Here is a 23,188-nt window from a genome sequence, read left to right as displayed (position 1 = left end):
CAGGCCTGGGTTTGTACTGAGTCATTGGATAATAGACTTCCCTAAGTTTCAGGAGTCTTCCCCTGGAAAAAAATGAGAGCAATTACATGGTATTCTGCTAGTGTTTTGGATCTAGATACCCATAGATGGATACAAAATTGTAGAATAATTTAGCCTGGAAGGGACCTTCATATTTGGAATTCAAAAGACCTTGTTAACAGTATTTCTCTTAGATGAATATGTAGAACTAGAGAATAAATATGAAAGAAGTTTTTAACTTCAAGCTCTGTCCCTAAACTGGAAGTAAACTGGAACCACGTGACGTAAGTCTGATTCAAGTGCTTTTAACTGAAATACACTGGAGATTTTTGGCTAGCATTTGAAAAAATTATCAATTATTTTTTTGTACCTAACCTGAGGCAGTCTAGGAAGATTTGACTTTTCAAAGGGGTATGTTCTCAGCACTTTTCTCTGAAAAATCTCTTGAAGAGTCTTAAGCTGGAGGAGTCAAAATCACAAGTCTCCAACGAAAAATTTTGGGGTTTGAAGTTATTTCTGTATCTCATCTTTATTATTTGTCTAGATATACATCTAGGCCCCCTCTAAACTAAACTGTCTATTAAATTGACTGACATGTTAAATTTTAAAAATAGAGGCAGGAATCATTTTTCCTGGTAGGGGCCAGTTAATTGTCATATTTGATGAATTCCTCTGGTATTTTGCGGTTCTTCTGAAAGACAGGATCTTCTAACACAGTGAAGAGCACATCACTAAAAGATAGTTATGCTAACTGCATTTGATTTTGTAACCTCAGCTAGTATGTTATGGTAATAAAGAACCATTTTTATGTAAGTGAATAAAAGATTATAGTTATAACCTTTGAAAGAAGCTATTCCTTTTCTTTCCTGCTTTCTTGTGCATTCATTAAATACATTTCTTCATTTCACAGTTTCAATGCATGGAACTAATGTATCTTTTCTTAACACATTTCCTTAATAGATTTAATATTTGGCATTTATTCAGAGCATTTCCTTCAATGATTTTGAAATACTTTACAATTAATTTTTTTATATACTTGTGGCATGGAAACTGGTTAATAACAATACATCTACCCTGGAGAGAAACAGGGAAAGTAAAGCCTAGACCCTGCCATTACCTCAGATAATACTGCAAAGCACCATTGTTCAAAATAATGAATCAGATTTGAGAAAGTTACAGAATTAAAACAAAAGCATAGCATTTTTAAATACTATTCCTTATCTTCTGTTCAGGTTTGAAATTGTTTTATATGTACAAAGACTCACTTGTTTATGTATGTAAATCTAGATATAGTCGTGGGACTCCAGGAGGTCAAGCTTAAAAATGTTACGATGTTTGGGACAACTTGCATCCCACTTTTGATTTAATGCAGGGACACCATCACACAGGCAATGTAGACACCTTAAGCTCATATTTTTCCTAGAGCCAGTGGATGGGAAGAGTGCTAATTTGTACAGAAATAATTTGATTGAGATCACATCAGTCATGGTGTTAGAACCAAGTCACACTGCCACTTGTTCCTTACACTCAGCATTGTTCTAAGATGGCTGCAAAGTATCAAGAGAGGTTTTCCATAGATTAAGAGAATTTTACCAGAAGAAATTGATTTGACTGAAAATTCATGGAAAAGCACCTGTTTTGACATAAATTTTCCTCGTGAAATATTCTAAGTAGGATTGGAAATTCTGGTTAGAATTACAGAGAGGAAGAAAGAGAGTGAGCAATTAGCACTGCAAGAGCCCCTGGCCCAGAACAGCTGGCTAACATGTGGAGTAGCCATTTGAATACGAGTCATTCACTTATTTACTAATTGCAAGCTGACTTCCCCAGTCTTTTCTACTGAAGCAGATCCACATTGTATAATTAAAGTGGGGGGAGTGAACAAGAGAAAGGCTGATGCTATCATCTGATATTTAAATGCTCCCCTTTGATGTGGGAAATTCAGGTTCAAAACCTTGCCTTAATAAATATTTAAAGAATTGTGCAAAGCAAAGCAGCTTCAACAGAGAAGAACAAGAGGGAAGCACCAAGCAGAAGCCCAGAATAGCTTCAATATCAGTGTAAGTGAATAAAGCCCATCCCTGAAAAGTGGGGAAAATGAGGGAGCAAGAAGTCAAAACAAAAAAGGCTCTTATCCACAGGGCAGGAACACTATTTTCTATTCCTTTCTTCAGTCCCTAAGAGAAATATGAGGAGTCTTGAATTTGTTCTGATACAGAAGGGAGTCTTAGAAAATCCTGAAAAATTTCCAGAGAGAGGAAAACATTTTTCTCATGCTCTCATTAGTAAAAGTTTTCTTGTTTACAAATGCTATCCAGGACAGGTCTATCAGGAAGGATCTTGGAAACATGCAGGATAGCCAGGCTGTTCACTAAGGACAAGAATTGAAATATAGTATGAGGAGCCAACAAGGCTTAATAAAAATTAATCCCTTTAAGAGGAGCAACATCTCTTGCTTGGCAACCTCTTCATTAAAAAAAATAGAAAATGGAAAATAGAAAAATGGAAAAAGTAGTTAGCCAGCCTGATTATTGTTACCTCCTTTTAACAGATGAGTGAAAAAATAATCCACCAAAGTTACTTCCTGGCCCAAAATTATTCTAGGCGTTTCAGACCCTGAATGTTGTGCTTAGGTACATACAGGTCATTTTCAGAATGTGAAGCATTTTGTACATGTATTTTCCAACTGAATGCAGCAGTACAATTGAGAGAATTTAATGATGTGTAACAAGTTGACATCTTTCTGCAAATGCCATAGTTTATTTCAGCTCACACTTGCATGGTGCAATACTAAAATGAAATTATGACTTCAAAATGAGCAAATCCATTTTCAAGTCTGAGATCCATTTTCAGTGATTTGAATCTCCATTAAGGACCATGCCAGCTCTTTATACACTACTGGAATTAAGCCTAACACTACTCTGTGGGCAGTCAGAAAGCAAAGTATATGACAAATAGTGAAGAAAATTCTATCCTATATGATTAAATTGTCTGGAATACAGATTACTCTGAACCTTGAGTACTTTCAGGCCTTTTCATATAAATTGTTATTTACCTATTTGTCTTTATTTCCTGAGAGATTCTACCCTGGATTTCATCTTTCCACTTGTGAATCCCCACTGACTACTCAGCCTCACCTTAGTGTCTTGACTATTAACTATTTTTGCTAAGCAAAAATATTTTTCCTGCATCCAAAGGAGGTCTCCCAGGGACAGTTTATGTGGCTTTGGAATAATTAATGAAACTGGTAGGTGGGGACTAGCTTACAGGGAGATTGACTCTTCCTGATGGTACTGCAGAAACCTGAAGGACAGTGAAGCTGATTGCTGACAAGATGGTGCACACCTAGTAGAAGTGAATGCTTTTGTGGGCTATATACCTTGCCTGTCTCTTTGCTGGCAAGAGGTATCTCTTTTGAGTGCTCCACAGAACTCTCCTGGGAATCAATGTTTCCGTACACAGCAGAGTCATCACAAATTGGAAATATTTCTGTGTATGCCTGTGAAAGGCAGAGAAAAACTGGCTGATTTTGATTTAGACGCAGGTGCACGTGATGTATTTTTCACATACATCATAGCACAAAATAAGGTAAATGGTTGTTACAAGTTCCCTCACTTTCCACGTAGCTCTGTGAAGCCAGCCTCCTGTTCCTGCCAGATCCACCACAAACTTCTTATTATCTGTACATAGGATAGAGTCAGCTCTTAGGAGGATGGGAGTCGTGTGGGAGGTGGGTTCCTGGTACACTGCTTACTGCTTTTGTAAAGGAGTATTTGTGAATATTGTATTTATACAATTTCTTCGGTAGCACGTAAGCAACATTGTCATTTCAGTAACATTTCTGAAAATATCACAGCTTGATTTTTTCACCATTTTATCTACTCTTCATTTCATCCCAAAGCATAGCAGAATTAACGGCATTGCTTTACTCCTGACCAACTTCTTTAAAGCTAGAGGTCTCACACTATTATGAATGCAGGGGTTTTTTCCCCTCAGGTGTTCTTCTGAGAGCCCCATCCAAAGGCCATTGAAGGTCAATGGGACATTGGTGCAAATTATACAGATCCATTTATTTCAGCTAATGTTGACAGTTTGCATCAAATAATACCTCCTAATCTCTGCCTGAGAGAGAATTGTTTTTCCTATATATATATGACTAGTATTAGATTGCATACTTTATATTCATAGAGTACTTCACTAAGTAGGTTAGACTCGTCTGTTCTGCCTACTTGTCTCAGGAATAATGTTGTTTTATTTCATAATGACATAATGGTGCCACCTGCAGTCCAAAGCCTTATACAAGTGGTTTCAGATAATGTGGTTCACAGTAATAAAACATTGAACACAGAAATGGGAATAATAGCAAAAATCAGTTCTTTGTAGAAGTCACTACATTTTATGAAGAGATACTTTATTTTAGTTGCTGTAATAAGACCTTAAATTTCTCACTATTTGAAAATGAAGTCACTGTAACAAAAATCTTTGCACTGGTGACTTATCAGGGGTATCCAATAAAGCGCAGACACATTATTTTCTGTAACTCTTTATGATACCAAGTGCTCTGGAACCTGCTGAGACACTTCATCACAAATGTCAGTCCCTGTGTACATATCACAAATAAAGAAAGCTCATATGCTGTAAAATGTATTTGAACCTGAGATATTTTTCTTTTTATTAGCGCAGTAAAATCAGAATGATTAACTGATTACTGTAGTTTTCTTATGTCTTTCTTATCTGTCTTGTGGGGTTTTCTCTTCTACTCTTTTATAGGGAAACCTGTCATTGTGCTGAAGGATGCCCAACTCCCAAATATTCTGCTATGAATTCTTTATTATTATTATTTTTAAAATGTGGATTTTGACATGTTTTTTCAGAACTTTTTCTTCCATCTCCTTTTCACAGTTCTCAAAGATAGATACATTTGTGCTTTACATAAATGCATGAGAATATATTTATAAAAAGTGGCGACCTGTACAGTCAATGTGCAAACATATCGTGTTGTTTGGGAACTTGGGAAAGGGAACATGATGAAATACGGGAGATATTAGAAAATCCTTTTAGTTCCAGTTGCAGTTGTTTCATAGGATTAACTTTTGACTTGGATCTTTTTTCAATTACTTTTCTTTGTGGGTAGTCTTCAGAAAATATCTGCTGACCAGGCAGAATAACCAGTTTCTTCTGCTTGAATATGCTTCTCTGTGTAGGGTCTCTTTTTCACTCATAGGTTATCATTGTTTAATAGCTAGCATATTGATACACACACGTGTTTTACTCTACTTCCTTTAATAGAAGTGAGATAAATCACCCACATTAATAGGAAATAGAGTTTATAATTACATTAAATGGAATGTTTGATTCTCCTTCTTCTTCCATTGGTAATTATTTTAATGACAGCTTCGTAATTCACCTAGAAGAGTAATGAAAGAATGTCCGCACCTACATGATTTTCCTGAATGCAAAGGAAATTGCACATTAATCTGACAAAATGTTAACATTAGGGAATGAATTATCAGCTCAGTTTAGCCAGACCTCTTTTTATTCACCCTCAGTTATTTTTGGCATAATTTTGGTCATTTATGCAATCTAAGGCACCTGATTGCGTATTGAGAGAAGATACTTAAATACCTGAGTTCTGTTACTTCCTGCTATTTATTTGGAGTACAAACATAGATGAGCTATTGAAAGTCTGGTTTTAGAGTAATAACTCTACTCTTTTTGGAAGTTCTCATTTTTCCAAAATGCTGCGTTTATTTTCATTCTCAGAACACATGAGCCCTCTGCTAAACTCAGTGGTAACAGGCATTGATGCTTTTTTCCAAAACTGTTTGCTAGGTTTATATGCTATAAAATACTCCAGTATGGTAACCATACTATTTTTCTTGTATTCTTTGGTCTTAGGTGTGTCAGTGGGTAGTTGTAACTTGAGAGCAGGCATACTGAAATATATGGGGTTTATTTTTACAGAAATTTCTCATGCAATCAGCCATTTTCTTCCATTTATTCGCATTGCTCCTGTACACACTGAAAACTGATTTGAAGTGCAGAGAAGGAAACAGAAAAAGGGCAGATATGTAAAAATATTTTCATTTTATCCTTTTATGCTGTTATGCCATGGAAGTGTAAGTATTTTAAGTTGCTCTTCACATCTTAGTCATCTTCAATAACAAAAAGGAGCTAGACCTAGGTTTTCTTCAGCTGATGAGAGCTTATGGTGGAGCGATAAGCAGTGAAGGTCTTAGCTCTTAATTGCCTTCAACACTGTAATTGCAAAGTCTTGCATGTGAGCAAGGCTTCACCACTGCTGTTAGGCAGCCAGCTCTGGAGGCGAACTGTGGCAACTCTTCAAGAGCAGGCATAAATGCTCTGCGACACTTCAGGGCAGGAAGCAGCAAATAACACTGTGCCAGTCTGAACTGCAGGGGTTGTTGAGATGGTAGAAATTTAATTGCTTGTGCTGGAATCAGGCCAGTAAACAGGGTCAGCGCTCTTGTCCTTTGAAGAAGTATTCTGGCACATCACAGATGCAGCAGCAGCACTTGGAGTTGCAGCGGAAAATTTTTGCAGCGAACTTCGATCCCATCCTGAATGTAGAGGATCGTCTCTGTACTGAAAAACCCACCCTGTAACCCTGTCACCTAAGGATTCACTCAAATAAAGTCAGTGCCAGCCACAGTCCAGCTCAGAGTGTCTGCCTGCACTAGTATCTTCTGCTAAAATTTTGTCTCTTCGGGCTAGGGTGAGGGTGTATCTCTGACAGTTTGTTCATATGCCACTAATGATAGCCATGTGTCGATGTCTTTTCTTGGCATTAACCTTTATTTGCTTATTTTGGAGGAAAGAAAGGTGGTTGGATGCAGTATTGTTTTCAAAACTGCCAAGTATGTCGTAGAAATTTGATCATTCAGTGGAACCAGAGAAATCCCAAAGATCAACTTGATATTAAATAACATTACCTCTTATTGTTGCTGGAAAACATGCCAAGAAACAGAATTTGAATAGGTATTTATTTCCTGAAAATCTTAATGTTGGGCTTCTCACCACTGATTCTGGGCATTTTGGCTCTTAATTTTGCTGTGTTGGGCATATGTCAGAATTTTGTTGAGGTCGCTTAGTACCAAACTTTGAACCTTCACTTAAGTCACAGTAAATTGCTCTCAAGCGAGGAACAGGATAAGCACAGCAACTCTTCAGAATAAATATATAATTTCAGAAAAACAACATTTTTTAGATGGTTCGGAGGAGAGAAGGAGACAAAATTAATGAAATACATTACTGCTTGCACATGCTTTACTTTGCATATTTGGCAAAATAAAATCATAATGGTGATTTAAGGCAACTACTTTCCTGGAGCATTCTGTGTGCAGCAGACTATTTGTCTCTTATTGTTACACTCACAGAAAGCTGTCAGATTCCTTCTTTTAGCTCCAGTATATGCAGCTGAGTTCCCTTATGAGTCAATGTTTGCACAACATCGTGTTTCCTTATTAAAGAAGCAGGGAACGATTCATATAAAGCAAAATTAAGATACTATTTTAATTGTGAGAATGTATTATATATTATATAATATGTGTATACTATGTATTCTATATTTTATAAATCAATTCTATATCGTTTCACTAATATAGAATTATAATATGCTACAGTTGTTCTCCCTAGGTGCTACAGCAAAGCACTCAACTGCCTCATTAAGTTTAAGCTTTCATCTGGTTTCTAGATCATTTCGTACATGTGATAACCTCAGTGGTTCTATTTTCCACAGCCAATTTTTTGCAAGTTTTTCTCTTTTCTTTCCATGCTGCTATCTTTATGTTCCTGAGTATTCCTTCAGAAGTGACTGCTGTGTTCATATATGCCCATACATTCATTCAGGTTTGCTAGTCATCTAGGGTAACTGGGATGCTGAGCACCTTGGGTTTCCAGTCTGTTTCTTCCCGAGATGTTGGAAACAAGCCTGATTGGCAAATGCAAGAGCTCCCTGTTGATGTGCCAGCTTTCCCAGTGAGCTCACCCTCAGGTTTCCACCCCACCATACAACATTCTTGCTTATACGAAGTGCCACATCCATTGTTACAGAAAGAGATAAACCCAGAAAATATACAGCAGTTACTAAGAACTCATAATTCTGGGTTTATTAAAAGTTTATTAAACACTTGAATGGATACGATGGGAGTACAAATAGGAAAAGGATTCTGTATAGATTTAGATAGGTAGTTAAGGTATTCTGTGAAAGTTTTATTTTCTACTCAGTACAAGAACAAAACCCAGAAACTAGGTTACCGTACATGTGCAAAAAAACCCACAAAGATTTGAGCAGTTGCATAAAAAGTATGGCATCTGTCAACAGTGTTACCGTTTCACAGTTTTAGCAGGTTTGGGAGCTCCCAAGAAACAGGAAAATATCTTCTATTTAGCTGATATGTCATATTTTTTGAAATATCCAGACACCATGTCATGATCTGAATTTAACTCTGTATTGGAAATCTTCAATGATATGTTGGCACAGGAGCTTGTGGCAGTGCAGGGTTTTAGATCCTTCATGGAGATGTTTTCAGTGTCCATACGGGTGATGAATTCAACACTAAACACAATATAGGAGATAAAATAAAACTCTGTCCAGAAAACTAAAAGCAGTGATGAAAAAAGCTGGAGGTTTTGTTTCTATGTGTGTAATCTGCACATTAATTGAGAGGAGATATATGGAGGGTTCACCCTGAAGCAACAGTGAAAACACTAACTGAAGCTCATAATATAGGAAAACAAACAGAGAAACAAACAACACACCCCAGAAATGAGGCTTTTTACACTCAGCGATGACTGCTATAACAAGTGCAAAGTATTCAGTAGAAATTTCACAAGGATTTAAAAAGTTGAATATGTGATTAGGAGATAAGGAGCTGTGACCTTTATTCTCAGACCTTTACCCTTAAATTAAGCTTAGGTTTAACCTTTAGCATTGACCTCCTACGTTAGTTTAGCCATTTCCGTTATAATGGCCTATGCACTGTCTCTACTTATATTTCTTCATTTTCCATAGGAAATGTGGTTTAGAATATTATTTTAATAAACATTTACAATTGCTTCATGTTTCTTAATTGATTTCTTGTCTGCTTGATACTGAAAACTTTTTATGTTTGAAACCTCTGCTGGTCTTAGTTTTAGAAATTATCCATAACTTGGAAGATCCATCTTCACTGCTTGTTATGCTGCGTTACCATCCACTGAATAGAGTGACCAGTTCAAGGCCATTAAACCCGGTGCTGGTTGCCAGGTCATTCTTTTGAAATTATATCCAAGAGATGTGTAATTAACTCCCCCACTGATCATCATGGCTAGGCTTCGCGAACGAAGATTTGGGAAGGGCTCTACCCATTTTTCATGCAAGCGCGTTGGTGGCTAAAAAGGCCAATACGAGAAAGGCATGTCCGGTTGCAAAAGACACAGCAGAAAGACTCCTTAGATAGTATATTCTGCAAGGTTCGATTCTTTCTGCGTTGTCTTTTCTCCTCAAGAGTGATCCTGCGTGCTTTCTCAAAAGCATCAGCAGCGTTATAAATGGTCTGTCTCCAGGCCTCCCGATTAGAGGCCAGAGTGGACCAGTTATGGTGATCAATATGCCCGAGGCTGAGTTGTTGCTTCAGGGAGTCCTTGTATCTTTTCTTTGGAGCTCCTCTCTTGCGGCAGCCAGTGGCAAGTTCACCATAGAGCAGGATCTTAGGGAGGCGGTGGTCCTTCATCCTAGAGACGTGCCCTGCCCATCGCAGTTGCGTTCTCAGTAACATGGCCTCAATACTCGTAATTGCTGCCTGTTCGAGAACAGATGTATTGGTCACATAGTCTGACCAATGGATGTTAAGGATTGTACGGAGGCAGCGTTGATGGAAGCGTTCTAGGAGACGCAGGTGGTGGCGGTAGATGACCCATGATTCGGAACCATATAAAAGAGTAGACAGCACTATGGCTCTGTAAACACTGATCTTGGTGCTTTTCTTCAAGTGTTTATTACGCCATACTCGTTTATGGAGTTTTCCAAAAGCACTATATGCCTTCGCTAACCTATTGTCTATCTCCCCATCAATCTTACCATCTGAGGAGATGAGGCTGCCTAGGTAATTAAACTGTTGGACTGAATTGAGTTCTGACTGGCCGATGGTGATGTGGGGATGGTGGGGGACTTCCTGAGGTGCAGGCTGATGGAGAACTTCTGTCTTCTTTAAGCTGACTTCCAGCCCAAAGAGCTCAGCAGCATCTGCAAAGCAGGATGTTAAACGCTGCAGAGCTGCTTCTGTGTGGGCAACAAGGGCGGCGTCATCAGCATAGAGCAGCTCCCGGACAAGATGGTTTAGGGTCTTAGTATGGGCCTTCAGTCGCCTTAGGTTGAATAGGCTTCCATCAGTACGATATCGAATGTAGATACCGTCCTGATCATCGAGGTCTGCCGAGGCCCTTTGGAGCATCATACTGAAAAAGACTGTGAATAGGGTAGGAGCGAGAACGCAGCCTTGTTTCACACCATTCTTTATTAGAAAGGGCTCAGAAAGTGTGTTGCCATATCTGACTTGGCCGTGCTGATCCTCATGAAGTGAGATGATCATTTTAAGGAACTTGGGGGGACAACCTAAACGTTCCAAAATCTGCCAAAGACCTTTTCTGCTCACAGTATCGAAAGCCTTGGTGAGGTCGACAAAGGTTACATAGAGGCCTTTGTTCTGTTCCCTACACTTCTCTTGCAGTTGTCTGAGAACAAATATCATGTCTGTGGTGCTCCTGTTGGCTCTGAAGCCACACTGACTTTCAGGTAGAATTTCTTCTGCTATAGCGGGAATTAGTCTGTTCAGGAGTATTCTTGCTAAGATTTTGCCAGCAATGGAGAGCAGAGTAATACCACGGTAATTTGAGCAGTCTGATTTAGTACCTTTCTTCTTATACAAGGTGATGATGACTGCATCTCGAAGGTCTGAAGGTAGTTCGCCTAGTTCCCAACAGCGCACCACAAGCTCATGAAATTTAGCATGGAGTGCAAGGCCCCCATGTTTCCAGACTTCAGGTGGGATTCCATCAACCCCAGCAGCCTTGCCGATTTTCACCTGCTGTATGGCCTTGAGGGTTTCTCCTAAAGTGGGAGCAGTATCCAATTCATACTTCACTGGTTGTTGTGTGATGGACTGAATTGCTGAGTCTTGGACTACACGGTTGGTACTGAAAAGAGTTTGAAAGTGTTCAGACCATCTATTCAGAATGGAGGTTTTATCTGTCAGAAGCGTTTGACCATCTGCACTAAGTAGTGGGCTATGGACTTGGTATGTAGGTCCGTATGCTGTTTTCAGGGCCTCATAGAATCCTTTGTGATCCCCTGTATCTGCACAAAGTTGAGTTTTTGCAGCTAAATCGGTCCACCACTTGTTCTGGATGTCACGGAGTTTCTGTTGGAGTTTGCTGCATGCAAGACGAAAGGCTGCTTTTCTTGCGGGACAGGATGGCAGTGCAAGATGTGCTTGGTGGGCAGTTCTCTTCTTCCTCAACAATTCCTGGATTTCTTGATTGTTTTCATCAAACCAATCTTTGTTCTTCTTGAGGGAGAACCCTAAGGATTCTTCAGAGGATTGCAGGATGCAGCTTTTAATATGATGCCAAATTGCTTCAGGAGAGGAATCTGCAGAATCTGTGGAATGGTTTTCAAGCCTAGTTTGAAGGTTTGCCTGGAATCTTTCTCTTACTGTGGTTGATTGGAGATCGTTAACTTGGACCCACTGATCAACAACAGAAAGAATAGTGTAATCAGCTACTTTGTAAAAACACTCATCATTATTACAAGTGGTGTTTGGGGACAGATTCATGCTGCTCTGGTAGGGAAGAGCATTCTGTACTCTTTCTGCCAAGTATCATCATCTTCCTTTCCTGACTGACAGACAAGGCAATGGCTGATTTTTATCTGCTGACTTTCAGAGTGCAAGATAAAGCTAACCTGAGCTTTTTTTAGGAACTGAAAGTAGATAGTGGGAACTGGATAGAGTCTTATTCTGTCTGAGAGCTTTTTGATACACACCCATGAGTTATGCTAAATTTCACTGCTGTGCTTGCAGCTTCTCGAATAGTTACACCAGAGAGGCCTGCCAATGAGCAATGCCTTTTTTTGCTATGAAGGGAACTGTGAGTTACTTAGATGAGCAGAAATCTCAGATACATCTAATGAGAGGAGGCACTACTGGGTCAGTACCATAGTTTATCGCCTCTTGCAAAAGTTTTGGAAGACATTTTATTGCACAGAGAATGAACATACTGTGAACTAAATGGAGGTATACTCATGGAGAAAACTAGCAGAGACATATTGATAACCTCACAACAGGAGCCTTAAGGTAGTCTTTGCAGAAGTTTTTGCTGTTACTATATTTTGCTATTGGTTTGTCAAATCATATGTGGAAAAAAAAGCTCTGCATTATGTTATGGACTGTGAAACCAAAGACATTCTCAAAAACTTGGATCTCATTGATTGAGACGTAAATTCACCATTTTATATGTACCTTAAAAATGCTCTGGCCTGCTCTCTCGTTTGTTGACCAAATCTTCATGACCATAAGCAGTACACTAAAAACCTGGCCCATTTCTGTGTTGCATATTAATTTAGTAGGGGAGTTTTGAATGAGAAAGACAAAAAAAAAAAAAGCTGTTATTATGTTTTATATTTCAAAAATAAAGAAAGTGTAGTTTATATTAAATTTATAGGCATGCATTACAACTACAAAGACCGCTATTTTAAGCCAGTGCAGCAATTGAAGTCTACATTCACATCCATGTTGAACCTGATTAGCAATTGTTGCTTGTATATAAACTGAGGATGTTGTTACCTAAACCTGTGACTGTAAAGAAGATGCTTATTTATGTTTTTGCCATGAAAAACCTAGAGAATCATTGAAAATCCAGTTATAAGTTTTCCCTCACATGATGTAACTTATTATAGCATGTTTCTCTGTTTCAGAGGAATATGTATGGGCTTCACTTGTCAGCACTGAAAGATCTGTGTTTGAGGCTCCTCGGCACCCTTGTAATACAAATAAGGGTAATCAACAAGCTATGGTTTTAAGTAATTGGTTTTGAAATGACCCTGATGATTCTTGCAAGCTGTGAGCTGTCAAGAAGGGGCAACACCCAACTGTGAGGATTCTCGTCATTGCTGAGCCACTGCTGATGTACTCAAATCTCTATCAGTGGTGTAGAGAGACTGGTTTGGTAAAAGTGGTTCTGTAAATGGTCCCTGTTGTCACTTGTCAAGAACTGAAACAGTCTGAGGCTGGCGTCAAATCAGAGCTGTCAATAAAAATTACTCACTCGTTTTGATCTTGAATTAGAGGACCTGCCCCTTTTTGGAAAAAAATAAGAATTCTCCTTCCTTTCACTCTTCTCTCCAGGCAGATAATTGTAAAATCAAATTTTCCTTATGTTTAGATTCACAGGCAGATTATTTTCTTTGTGTTTTGACTCTGTCTTGGCTACTATAATTACTGCAGCATGTCGAAGGGAATGCTGAATCACTTGCCATTACTCAAGAGGAAGCTATCAATGCATATCTGTCTTGAGTCTCCTTCAATAGGCAGAGGATCTGAGTCCAATACAACCCTATCAACTTTTAACATATCAATTGCCACCATCTATGTACAGGAGGTACAAAGCTATTAGTGAAATCCTGGTACTTGCTGAAGTTCACATGAAAAGTCTCCTTGCCTGCAGCAGACCCTGTGTTTCACCTAATGTTTAAGGAGCAAACTCAGATGTGCTGCTGAACTGGTATCAGTCTATTCCAATTCAGCAGAACAGATGTGGTTTTCAAAAACAATGTCGCTCTGCAGTCAAGAAAAAAACTTTGAAAGTTGCTTCTACTTTGGCTTCACAGAAGCTGCACATAGCCTAATAGCGTAGGGTATGAGCTGTTTTTCCTCCATTAGTTCAGGGGTTTTTGAGTAGTCTAGTTTGGAGAACTGAGTTAATCTCTCTGAGAAGAAAAAGTTCAAATATGTTATCTACAGTGCTCTGAAGGAGGATTTCCTTCAACCAGTGAGAGCCTTGCAAGAAACATTGGTTCATTTCAGCTGCTTCACTCTATTCTCGCTGGAGGCCAACTTCAGAGAAAATCTGCAACGAGACATAAAAAGTTTATTTTCACTTTTTGGAGAGGAACAACTACTGAAAACAGAAAACTGACAACCAGCTGGATGAAAAAAGAGTGAAGAATTTCATACACATCAGAAAAGACCAAATTTCTGTACTGTGATGTTTATAAAGTAGAATTTGGCTTTAGAACATCATGATTACAGAAACACAATAACTTAAGGTATTTATCTTCTATAGTGAAGGTTTGGCATACTTTTCTTGATACCCAAGTGGAGAGAATGGGTAAGTAGTGGATAAAGGCTTTCCTATAAAAAGACATTCTTTGAAGTATTCCAAGTAGGGTACATATACTTTAGGGAGGTACAGTAGGATATTTTCTTCATTATCAAGTAATAATTACCCTGATGAAAGACAGACTTTTCCAGAAAAATCACTTTAATGATAAAGTAAATTTTTTTTCTGGGATTTTTTTTCACCTCCTCTGTTTTTTTTCGAATTTGGTGTGGTTTTCTGTTACAGGGTGGTTTGGTTTTTTCTTTGTTTGTTTTTTTTAAGTTTTCACTGATCCTAGAGGATGAACCAAAGAAGGATTTCTGGTTTTAGCCTTTTGCCACCTCATACCACCTGCAGCTCAGAGTGATACTAGAAGTAGAGCAGGTCACCAACATTTGCCTCAAGACTTCGTTTCTTAGAGAGATAGTAAGTGTCATATAAACTACCTATAAAAATTATTGTGATGTTATTATTGTTCAGAGTTAAGTGGTAAGAATTTTATGACTGACTGAGCTGTATTGTAATACATTTAAGTCCAACAATGAGCATGCTCCTTCTTGCCTTGCCACAAGGTATCTTGTTCAAGAAAATGCAAGGAAAAACCATCCAAGACAGTTTCTGCTCAGAATTTAAGCCACCCGTAGTCAGTGCTCCTCCCCAACACCTACCTAGGGACTACAGGTAATTAATGGACAAAGATAGTTCTCTTCCTTGAAAGGTACCCCTTCCGCTCCTTATTGAGTGTCAGGGGATTCATGCTGAGCAACACAGAGTGAAGTCTCCTTTTTAATGCAACTTATGAACTAGGATCTCACCCGGCTCAGAGCCAGATCAGAGTAGGGAGCCTCCTATTCAAGGGATTTGACTCTAGCTGCTCAAGGCTGCTGCCTTTCTGGCTTTTTGGCACTTTTGCTAGCATGGAGCAGCTGGAGAGTGGACCAAGGATTTGGTTTTCTCTCCCAACCAAGCCAGTATCTTTTGGTCACAAGTTAGTGAGACATTTTAAGTTAACGAAGCTCTTAGATTGTCAGGAGAGCTATGCAACACTCTCCCTCTCCAACTAGGTGGCCAGCACATGCCATACTAACATTTCATAATTGTACTTTGAGCAAACACAGAGCTGGAGAAACTCAGGCTGGCAAGACTGGGAAATTTTTATTTTTTTACTGGCTTTGTGCATGCTGTAATCTGCAGTGTCTGGTCAACTGAGGCAAATTTAAATGGATTGTTTTCAAGAAGTACATTTCCATGGTCTGGCTGTCAGCTGCCTCCTGACATGATTTAGTCAAAGACTGTCTTTTAAAAACTAACCTTCAGAGCATGTTTTGGGCTGGCTCATAAATTGCAAGGTGAAGTTCCAAGTTTCACTATTACCTATGCTGCATATAATAGTTCTCTCATCATGAAAACCTAATGGGGACAAACCACTTGAAGTATTTCTCTGAAGGTATATAGGGAAAATAACCTGCAGACACCCACACAAAAATGCATACTTAAAGTAGCCAGTCTTTTATATTACTTAGTTCTCTGGGTGGTTAAAGCTAGATAGGATGGTGACTATAGGAAAAATTATTTTATGACAATTGTGCTAGAATTTTGCTGGCTCTTACATTGAGACTTGGCACACCAATTTCTAGTCTCCACGTCTTTTAATTTCTCACAGAAATAAAAACTTGAAAAAATGATACTTGAGTTTGGATCATATGATAGGTAGCAATACTTTTTTTGCTGTTGAATTATCAAACAGGAAAACCGCCTCAGTCCATGGGAGATACTGGATAGAGAAATTGGTTTATTTCTTATCTAGGCATCATCACATCACTGAACAGATGATCAATCAGGATTGGCTGGAGCTGGAGTATGGTTCAGGTTATATTTTTGTGAACTATAACTAAAATCAGAAATTGCACAAGTGAGTTTTTTGCTCACTCATAGGTAGCAAGATTAATCTAGCTGTCATCTTCTGGGAAGCATTATGAAAATCAGCCAGAGAAGCCTGTACTGTTATAGCTGCAGTGCCTATGCAATTTTTCTTGGACGCCCTTTGTAGTGAGAGTACTGGCAAAATCTAATCTTGGTGAAAAAATTGAAATAAAACCAGGGAAAATTTCCACCTGCATCCACCTTAAATATCTTTTTCTTTTTAAAATGGACCTTTCTCCCTCCTTTTTCCAGTGAAAGGTTCACTTTCAGCCAGGAAGGAAATCTTTCATTTTGTGATATTTACAAGAAAAGCTGAAGGAATGATGATGTGGATACTCAGAAGTGATCCTTTGATGACATCTTAACTGGATCTGCTGGTTAGCTCTGTCAGGCATAGCGCCTTTCCTTGAGAGGGCCTGAAGGAGTGTTCCCTCTCCCTGCAGTCAGCAGGTATTTTGGGGAGGAAGGTAAAATCATGTAGGGGTGAAAGATGTTCTTCATCATTCCAGTCAGTGCTATTCCATCACCATGCAGCATTAGTAGCAGTTTTTATTGCCTGTATTTGAGCTTGTAACCAATAAGTAGGAGTCTGAATTCTTTCACCAGTTATCTGAACACTGATTTTCCAGTATTTAAAATTAAATGTATGGAAAGCCTCCTTAAATTAATGAGACTTTTAATAGAGTGTAGGTATACTGTTAATCATCTGCTTAAGCAACCGCTAAGAGTACAGACCCAAAGAACACCTTAAGGTATACTCAAAGATAAAGGATGGTTTACATTATGGAGGATTTGATTTAAAGAATAAATAGGGCCTTCCAAAAAAAAAAAAAAGACAAAACCAACCAACCAAACAAAAACACTTTAAAGTATTTCATAGGGAAATAATACTTTGATTATCACCTCTGGTCTTTACCTGATTCTGGATTATTTGCGAAGATCCTTCCCTGCTTATTTTGTCTGTCTGAGTGTGGTTTTATAAAAATGTCTGGACCCCAGTATTTATATGTTTTAGAAATACTTTTCATATACCTTTGAAAAGCAGAATCATACTGTGTACAAAATGTTTTTCAGACAGTAATAATTAATTTCTATGGCCAGATGTGAAACTCTGGGAAAAAAAAAGAAGTCATAATGGATGTACTTGCAGAAATCCCTTTTCTCCCTTAGCTGTAATTGAGCAAATGGCACTAAGATAATACTGTAATTGTTAGCCTTTTCCATGAAGCCAATATGAAGATTAGAGTACCATCTGGCTTTCTGAAAACTAAAGTTAGAAAACCTGTAGCTTGGATCCCTGTTGAGTGGACATTTTATATGTAATTTAACTTTGCTCATCTCCACTTAAAATTCTAACCACAAATGAGCACTCAGAGCTTTTCCCTCTTCGTAAGAGTTGGGTCTCTAACAGAAATTTTTCAAAGTACCTTTTCCTGGAGGTCTCTTGGGTCTGTTCTTGTATTTATGCTCCAGCTGAGTTTAAAGACCAAACCTGAAAAGTAAATCTGGTTGGAAAATTTCATAATAAGGGTTCTCTTTTTTTTTGTTTGTGAGATAGTCATTTTTTCAAAAACATGTTTCAAAAGTTGCAAGCATTACTAAAACTATAATTTTTGCAAATTTATAACAATTTTACTGTGACATTTTGACAAATCTTTTTACTTAGTATTACATTTAGGTCTTAAATAACTTTTGCAACCGTTACAGAAAAAAAAGTCATTTTAAGTCATGCTTCGTCTGTGAAATCCATTTTTCCATGAAATATTTATAAGTAATTTCAATAAAAGATGACCAATTTATATTAGCAAGAAATTTCATGGAAAAATAAAATGCAGCTGCTTCAACCTCTGTGCAACAAAAACAGTTTCAGGGATTTTTTCATAAATCAAATTACCTTTTCTTGGATTTTTTTTATTGTTACCAGCTCATCTAAAAATTGCAGTTGATAATAAGCATAGAGTGATTATTAGTGAAGATTTCATCATAAAGAATACTCCAGGGCTGTTAGCATTGAAACTACTGTCTAGTTTTTTTCCAGGAAGCATTACCACTATCAGAACCAGAAACCTACTCTTATTTTATTACTCTTCTGTAAAATTTAGCCTATAAGTAAACATGCATGAGAACTGCCCCCATTTTCCCTCTACCCTCCACCCACCCCTTCAGTGTCAAAGCTGCTGAAAAGTATCTCCAAGTCTTCTTAGAGCAAAATATTTTCACATTTCAATCTGGAGACTTTCTTTAGTGTGGGATCCCTCCATAAAGAAAAAAGCAAGTAAAATGGCAGGTGGCAGGATGGAAAAGTAGCAGAGGGCTCAAGAGCCAGGTCTTTGCCTGACCCATGAACTGTTTCAACTGATTAATGTCTACAGAACCTTCCAACTTATACTTCAAGTCAATGGGCTTCACATGGGCAAACATTTATGTGGAAGAGGCTATTTATTAACTTATGGCTGTGGTGGGAGGATGTTAGGTTGTTTTAGATGGTCTTTCTCTTGAAACACTTTTTATCCATGTGTTCTCACTGAAAGAATTCAGTCATTTTGTCTGTCTCAAGCTTTCCACAGTCTTTCTCCCTACACTCAAAAGGGATTGGCCATAGTGCTTACATACCAGCTTTGACTGGATTATTTGGGCTAGTTAGAAAGCACAGCTGGTGGACAGAGAAGTCTGTTTCAATAAAGTCCTTTTTTGAAATATTTAAAACTCAAAATCCAGTTGAGATCTTATGATTTCAGTTTCCTTCCTTGGCCCCTTTGGACCAAGCAAACTTGAAATGGCTTGAGGAGTCTGAGGAGCAAATCTTGCTCTTCCTCTTGTGTTGTCTGACCACCAGTGCTGGGTTGAAAGCTCTGAGCCTCATTGAGACAAAGCAGTCTGGTAAAACCCACTGGGTTTAAGCCTGCTATCCCACTGTTGCTGCCCTACCACCTCCAATTTTGTTTATTTCCTGCCTTTCTCAGCAGTGAGCTCCTCTACTACTCCTATCAGCCAAGTTCTCACCCCACACCCACTCATAGATCTGTAAGACTCAGGATCACACAAGGGAGTCAAAGTTACCCTCAAAGCCATCTGATAGCTAGATGTCAGTGCACTCCTTATGTGCCACTGCAGATGGCTTTGAGGCATTTCTATTTAAAAAAAAAAAAAGAGATATTTTGTTAGTAGGATGTTTTCAGTAAAGGCCTCCTGACTCAGGCAACTTATGTGACCTTTATCTAGAGAGAACATGAGGTTGAATTTGGGATTTTGTTCTGAGCCCCTTTGTTGTCTTTGGACCAGTTTTAAAATTATAATTTAACAAAGCCTGTAGTTATTGCTATTTGCTTCAGTCTTTGCTAGGTTAATTGTATTCAGCAAAATCTGTAAAATAAAATTCTCATAGCTCAAACTCATTGAGATATTCATCTTTATACATGAATTTAGGAGAGAGTATCAGTGATGTTTGGTTTGTATAGTCACTGTTGAGCAACCCTGGAAAACAGCCAAGATATGGGCACCAAACACTAATGTGTATAATTTCAAAGCCATTTCAGAAAATGATCTCTGTAACTCTTGTCTCACCTTCACTGACTGTAAAAATGAGAACAGTACTGTTTGCCCAAAGCAAGTAGGGTTTTTTACAATAATTTATATTTCTAAAGTACGTCGATGAGGTAAGTCAGGACACCATTTGACAATGAACATGCAAATATACATAATCCTGTATTTTTACACCTAGCAAAAAGATCTAGACAAGAAATCCTTTCTTTCTGAAATACATGAACTTGCTTTCGTTAGGCCAGCTCCATAACACACAACTGTCAACAGCAATCTGTGTTGAGATTCCACGTGTCATTTTATTTTGATCAGGACAAGAATATGGTTTTAATATGTCTTGTGATTTCTCTTTAGATAAAACACTTCACCCAATATATATCATAATTTCTCTTGTAGTATTTTTCAATAAAACATCTTTTCTGTGTGGAGAAAAACGTGCTTTTTTGTTCCTCTACTATTTGTCTTCCCAGTGCATAGTTTGGGACTGGGATTCCAATGGAAAGCATGACTTCATTGGAGAATTTAGCTCAACTTTCAAGGAAATGCGAGGAGCTATGGAAGGAAGACAGGTAAGTGGAAACCATTCTGGCAGTCTCAATATGTAAGTTCTGTAGAGCAGTGTTCCTCAGACAGTCTTGTAATAGTGCAGGAGACACTGCCTCAATCATCTCTCAGAAGTTAATTTTTGTGTTGATCTCTCCCATAGGTTTTATTGTTACCTGGATAATCTGAAAATGCAAAAAAGCAGTCTTTCCTGTATTTCCATGCCTGAAATACTTAGGGTCTTTTTCTAGTCCCCATTCTATAGGCATTTTTTTCCACTAAGATTTATTTCCTTTGAGCCCAAGCACATTGTTTCTATGAGCGGCTGTGCTGCTGTGGCAAAACAGTCTGGATAGTCAAAGATTTTCTCTACTGGCCCAAAGGCCTTTATTGGGTGAGGGTCATGCTCCATCTTTCTCCATTTCTCATGTACTGCCTTCATTTCTGCCAACTTTAACTTAAACCCTTCATGTTGAAACTAATTGGTTTCCTAAATATTTCATGATTTACAGTCCTAAGGGAAAATTAAATTGTTAGCTTATTAATAATTTCACTTCTTTATGTCAGCTTGATCTTTTGAAACTGAAGTTTATGGTAATTGTTGAATATGATAAATGATTTGGCATATCTAATTTCAGAAATTGTCACTTTCTATTATTACTTACTTCTAAAGGTGTTAGTTTTGATAAATTCTCTGAGGGGGAGATATAAACATTGAATCTGCTGATAATTTGTATTCACTGTTCCATAGTGATCTCAAAACCTGACACAAATACCTAATAAGCTTTATTTGGGCATTAAATTAAGGTTCTGTTTATGTGTTAATAGAAACCTAACACAGAGTCAAAAGGTCTTTGATAGATGCTAAGCAGTCAAGCTATGCCATAGGTCAATAAACCTTTATTGGGAAGAAATATCAAGAAACATTCTTTTCAATGTTTTCTTTTGAAGTTCTTAAAACACACTAAAGTTTGGCAAATGTTGCTCATGTGTGTAAAATACTGTTGATATATATCAGTAATATATTACTCCATTATAAATAACTTCTGAACAGAACCTGAGTGCAAATGAAACCCTGCTTTGCTCTCTCAAATTAAGTCAGAGGATCAAAACTTTAACCAAACAGAATTTGAATGGAAATAAAGAGGTAAACAGAGCCCAGAATGAATAACATTAACTAGGCCAGTGATATGACAACACTCTGATTTTGTATAGAAATACCTATGACTGAGGAAGGGACTGTGTGAGAGTGGTAAAGGGTGTGTATTTTCAAGGTAAATGTCTTCAAAAAACCATAATGGTCCTTCCCAAAGAGACATCTTGTTGGCCAAGACAAAAGACTTGTAGTCCAGAGTGCCAGCACTGGCTCCGAAGGATAAACTATATATTCTTTAATCTGATGGAGAAAGTGGGTTTTTTTCATCCCCAGATAGCAAAAAGGATGATTACTCTTTCAGAGGCCTAAGAAGTTAGTACAGCCATTTGTCAATTCTTGTTCTAGGTTGACACTGCAGTGCTGCCTAGGAATGTTTTAATGTTACACTATGCTTTAAGTTCTTGAACCTTTGTCTTGCTAAGGGCCTGCCATTTGCCATTTGGCAGGTTGCCTTTCACCTGCAACACTGCAATCTTCCTCCACACATCTAAGGTGGTGTGCCATTATTTCTCTTTTGTTCCTCTCATTCTGTTGTTACTGTGCAGTTATTCTGTGCTCTTGCACTGCAAAACTTGATGCTGTTGTTATAGCTAGTTCTCATGGGACACAATTACCACCAATGTGAGCATCAGTTTCCCTTCTTCTCTTTCTTAATCCTTGTTTTATAGTCTATCCTAGATAAAACCAAGATTTAGTGGATAAGGTAGTATTAGTCATTTAAGTGGCTGATAGATAGTGGCCCAAAAATATACATGTCCATGCTAGATGGCTCTTGCACTTGATGAAAGCAGACTTTGATGAGCACTAATAGCACAATAACCAAGAACTAGCAGTAGGGAGTTTGAGGAGATTCTGGTGAAAATGACATGCTACCGAAAAAATATAGTGATCATGTGTTTTACAGGAGAGGTCATTCATGTTGGAAGCCTTGTCACTTGGCTGGATCCAGAAAAAATTTCCCTGTCCCTTATCTCTATCTCTCTGTCCCTCCCTCATCCTATCTCATTTTTCTCTGTTCTACAGAAAGAACTACTGCTGCTAAAGGCAATATATGCCATTATCTGTGCACCCCATAAAAACATCTTCATACATAGTTTATGTCAACAACCTTACTGCGACATTAAGTAATGTGATTAGCATTTGTCAGTTCTTTTCTTTAGTTTTAGTCTCCGTAAAGAAAAAGCACGTGCAATGGAGTGTTTGCTTTGAATAAAGGGGTTATAGCAAACCTTGAGGGAATGACAGAGGGGAAGGAAGGTCTTTTGCCTTCAAGTGGATGTGTTGCTAGGTATTTCTGATAAGGAGGGCCACATAAGAGAGATGTAATTATACATGGGTGAGGAAATCGGTAGGTTAGACATAGTTCTTTGTTCCTAGAAGAGACCTTTTCATAGCCTGAGACCAGACGATATTGCTTTACAGGTAGTACTTCTTTCAGTCAGAGGAATAAAACTGCCAGCTACATCCTTCAGTCCCTGGCATTAAGCACTCTTTCACATAGCATCACAACAGTGAGTGTCAAAGATGAGGGCCAAAATGTGAAATTTCATCTCAGGTGCTGTGGAAGCCAGTGTAAAGAGCAGACCCCAGGCCAGATGTCCCTATTTGAGTTGCTAAGGAGACACAGTGAAA

General features: G+C 38.2%; 1 protein-coding gene across 2 annotated transcripts in view; it reads left to right on the top strand.

Annotated features, from left to right (window-relative positions):
- CPNE4 (copine 4) overlaps positions 1-23,188 on the top strand; it is a 232,144-nt gene that overhangs the window by 157,924 nt on the left and 51,032 nt on the right. For both annotated transcript variants that reach the window (XM_027675534.1, XM_027675533.1), the window contains exon 8: positions 20,328-20,426. In XM_027675534.1, the coding sequence (XP_027531335.1) occupies positions 20,328-20,426 (99 nt within the window). The remainder of the gene's footprint in view (positions 1-20,327; positions 20,427-23,188) is intronic.

The sequence above is a fragment of the Neopelma chrysocephalum genome, unplaced genomic scaffold (genome assembly GCF_003984885.1).
Source record: "Neopelma chrysocephalum unplaced genomic scaffold, ASM398488v2 Primary Assembly neopelma1_26, whole genome shotgun sequence".
Classification (NCBI taxonomy): domain Eukaryota; kingdom Metazoa; phylum Chordata; class Aves; order Passeriformes; family Pipridae; genus Neopelma; species Neopelma chrysocephalum.
The sequence above is the reverse complement of the archived record's forward strand: the minus strand, read 5'-3'. Positions and strand labels throughout refer to the sequence as shown.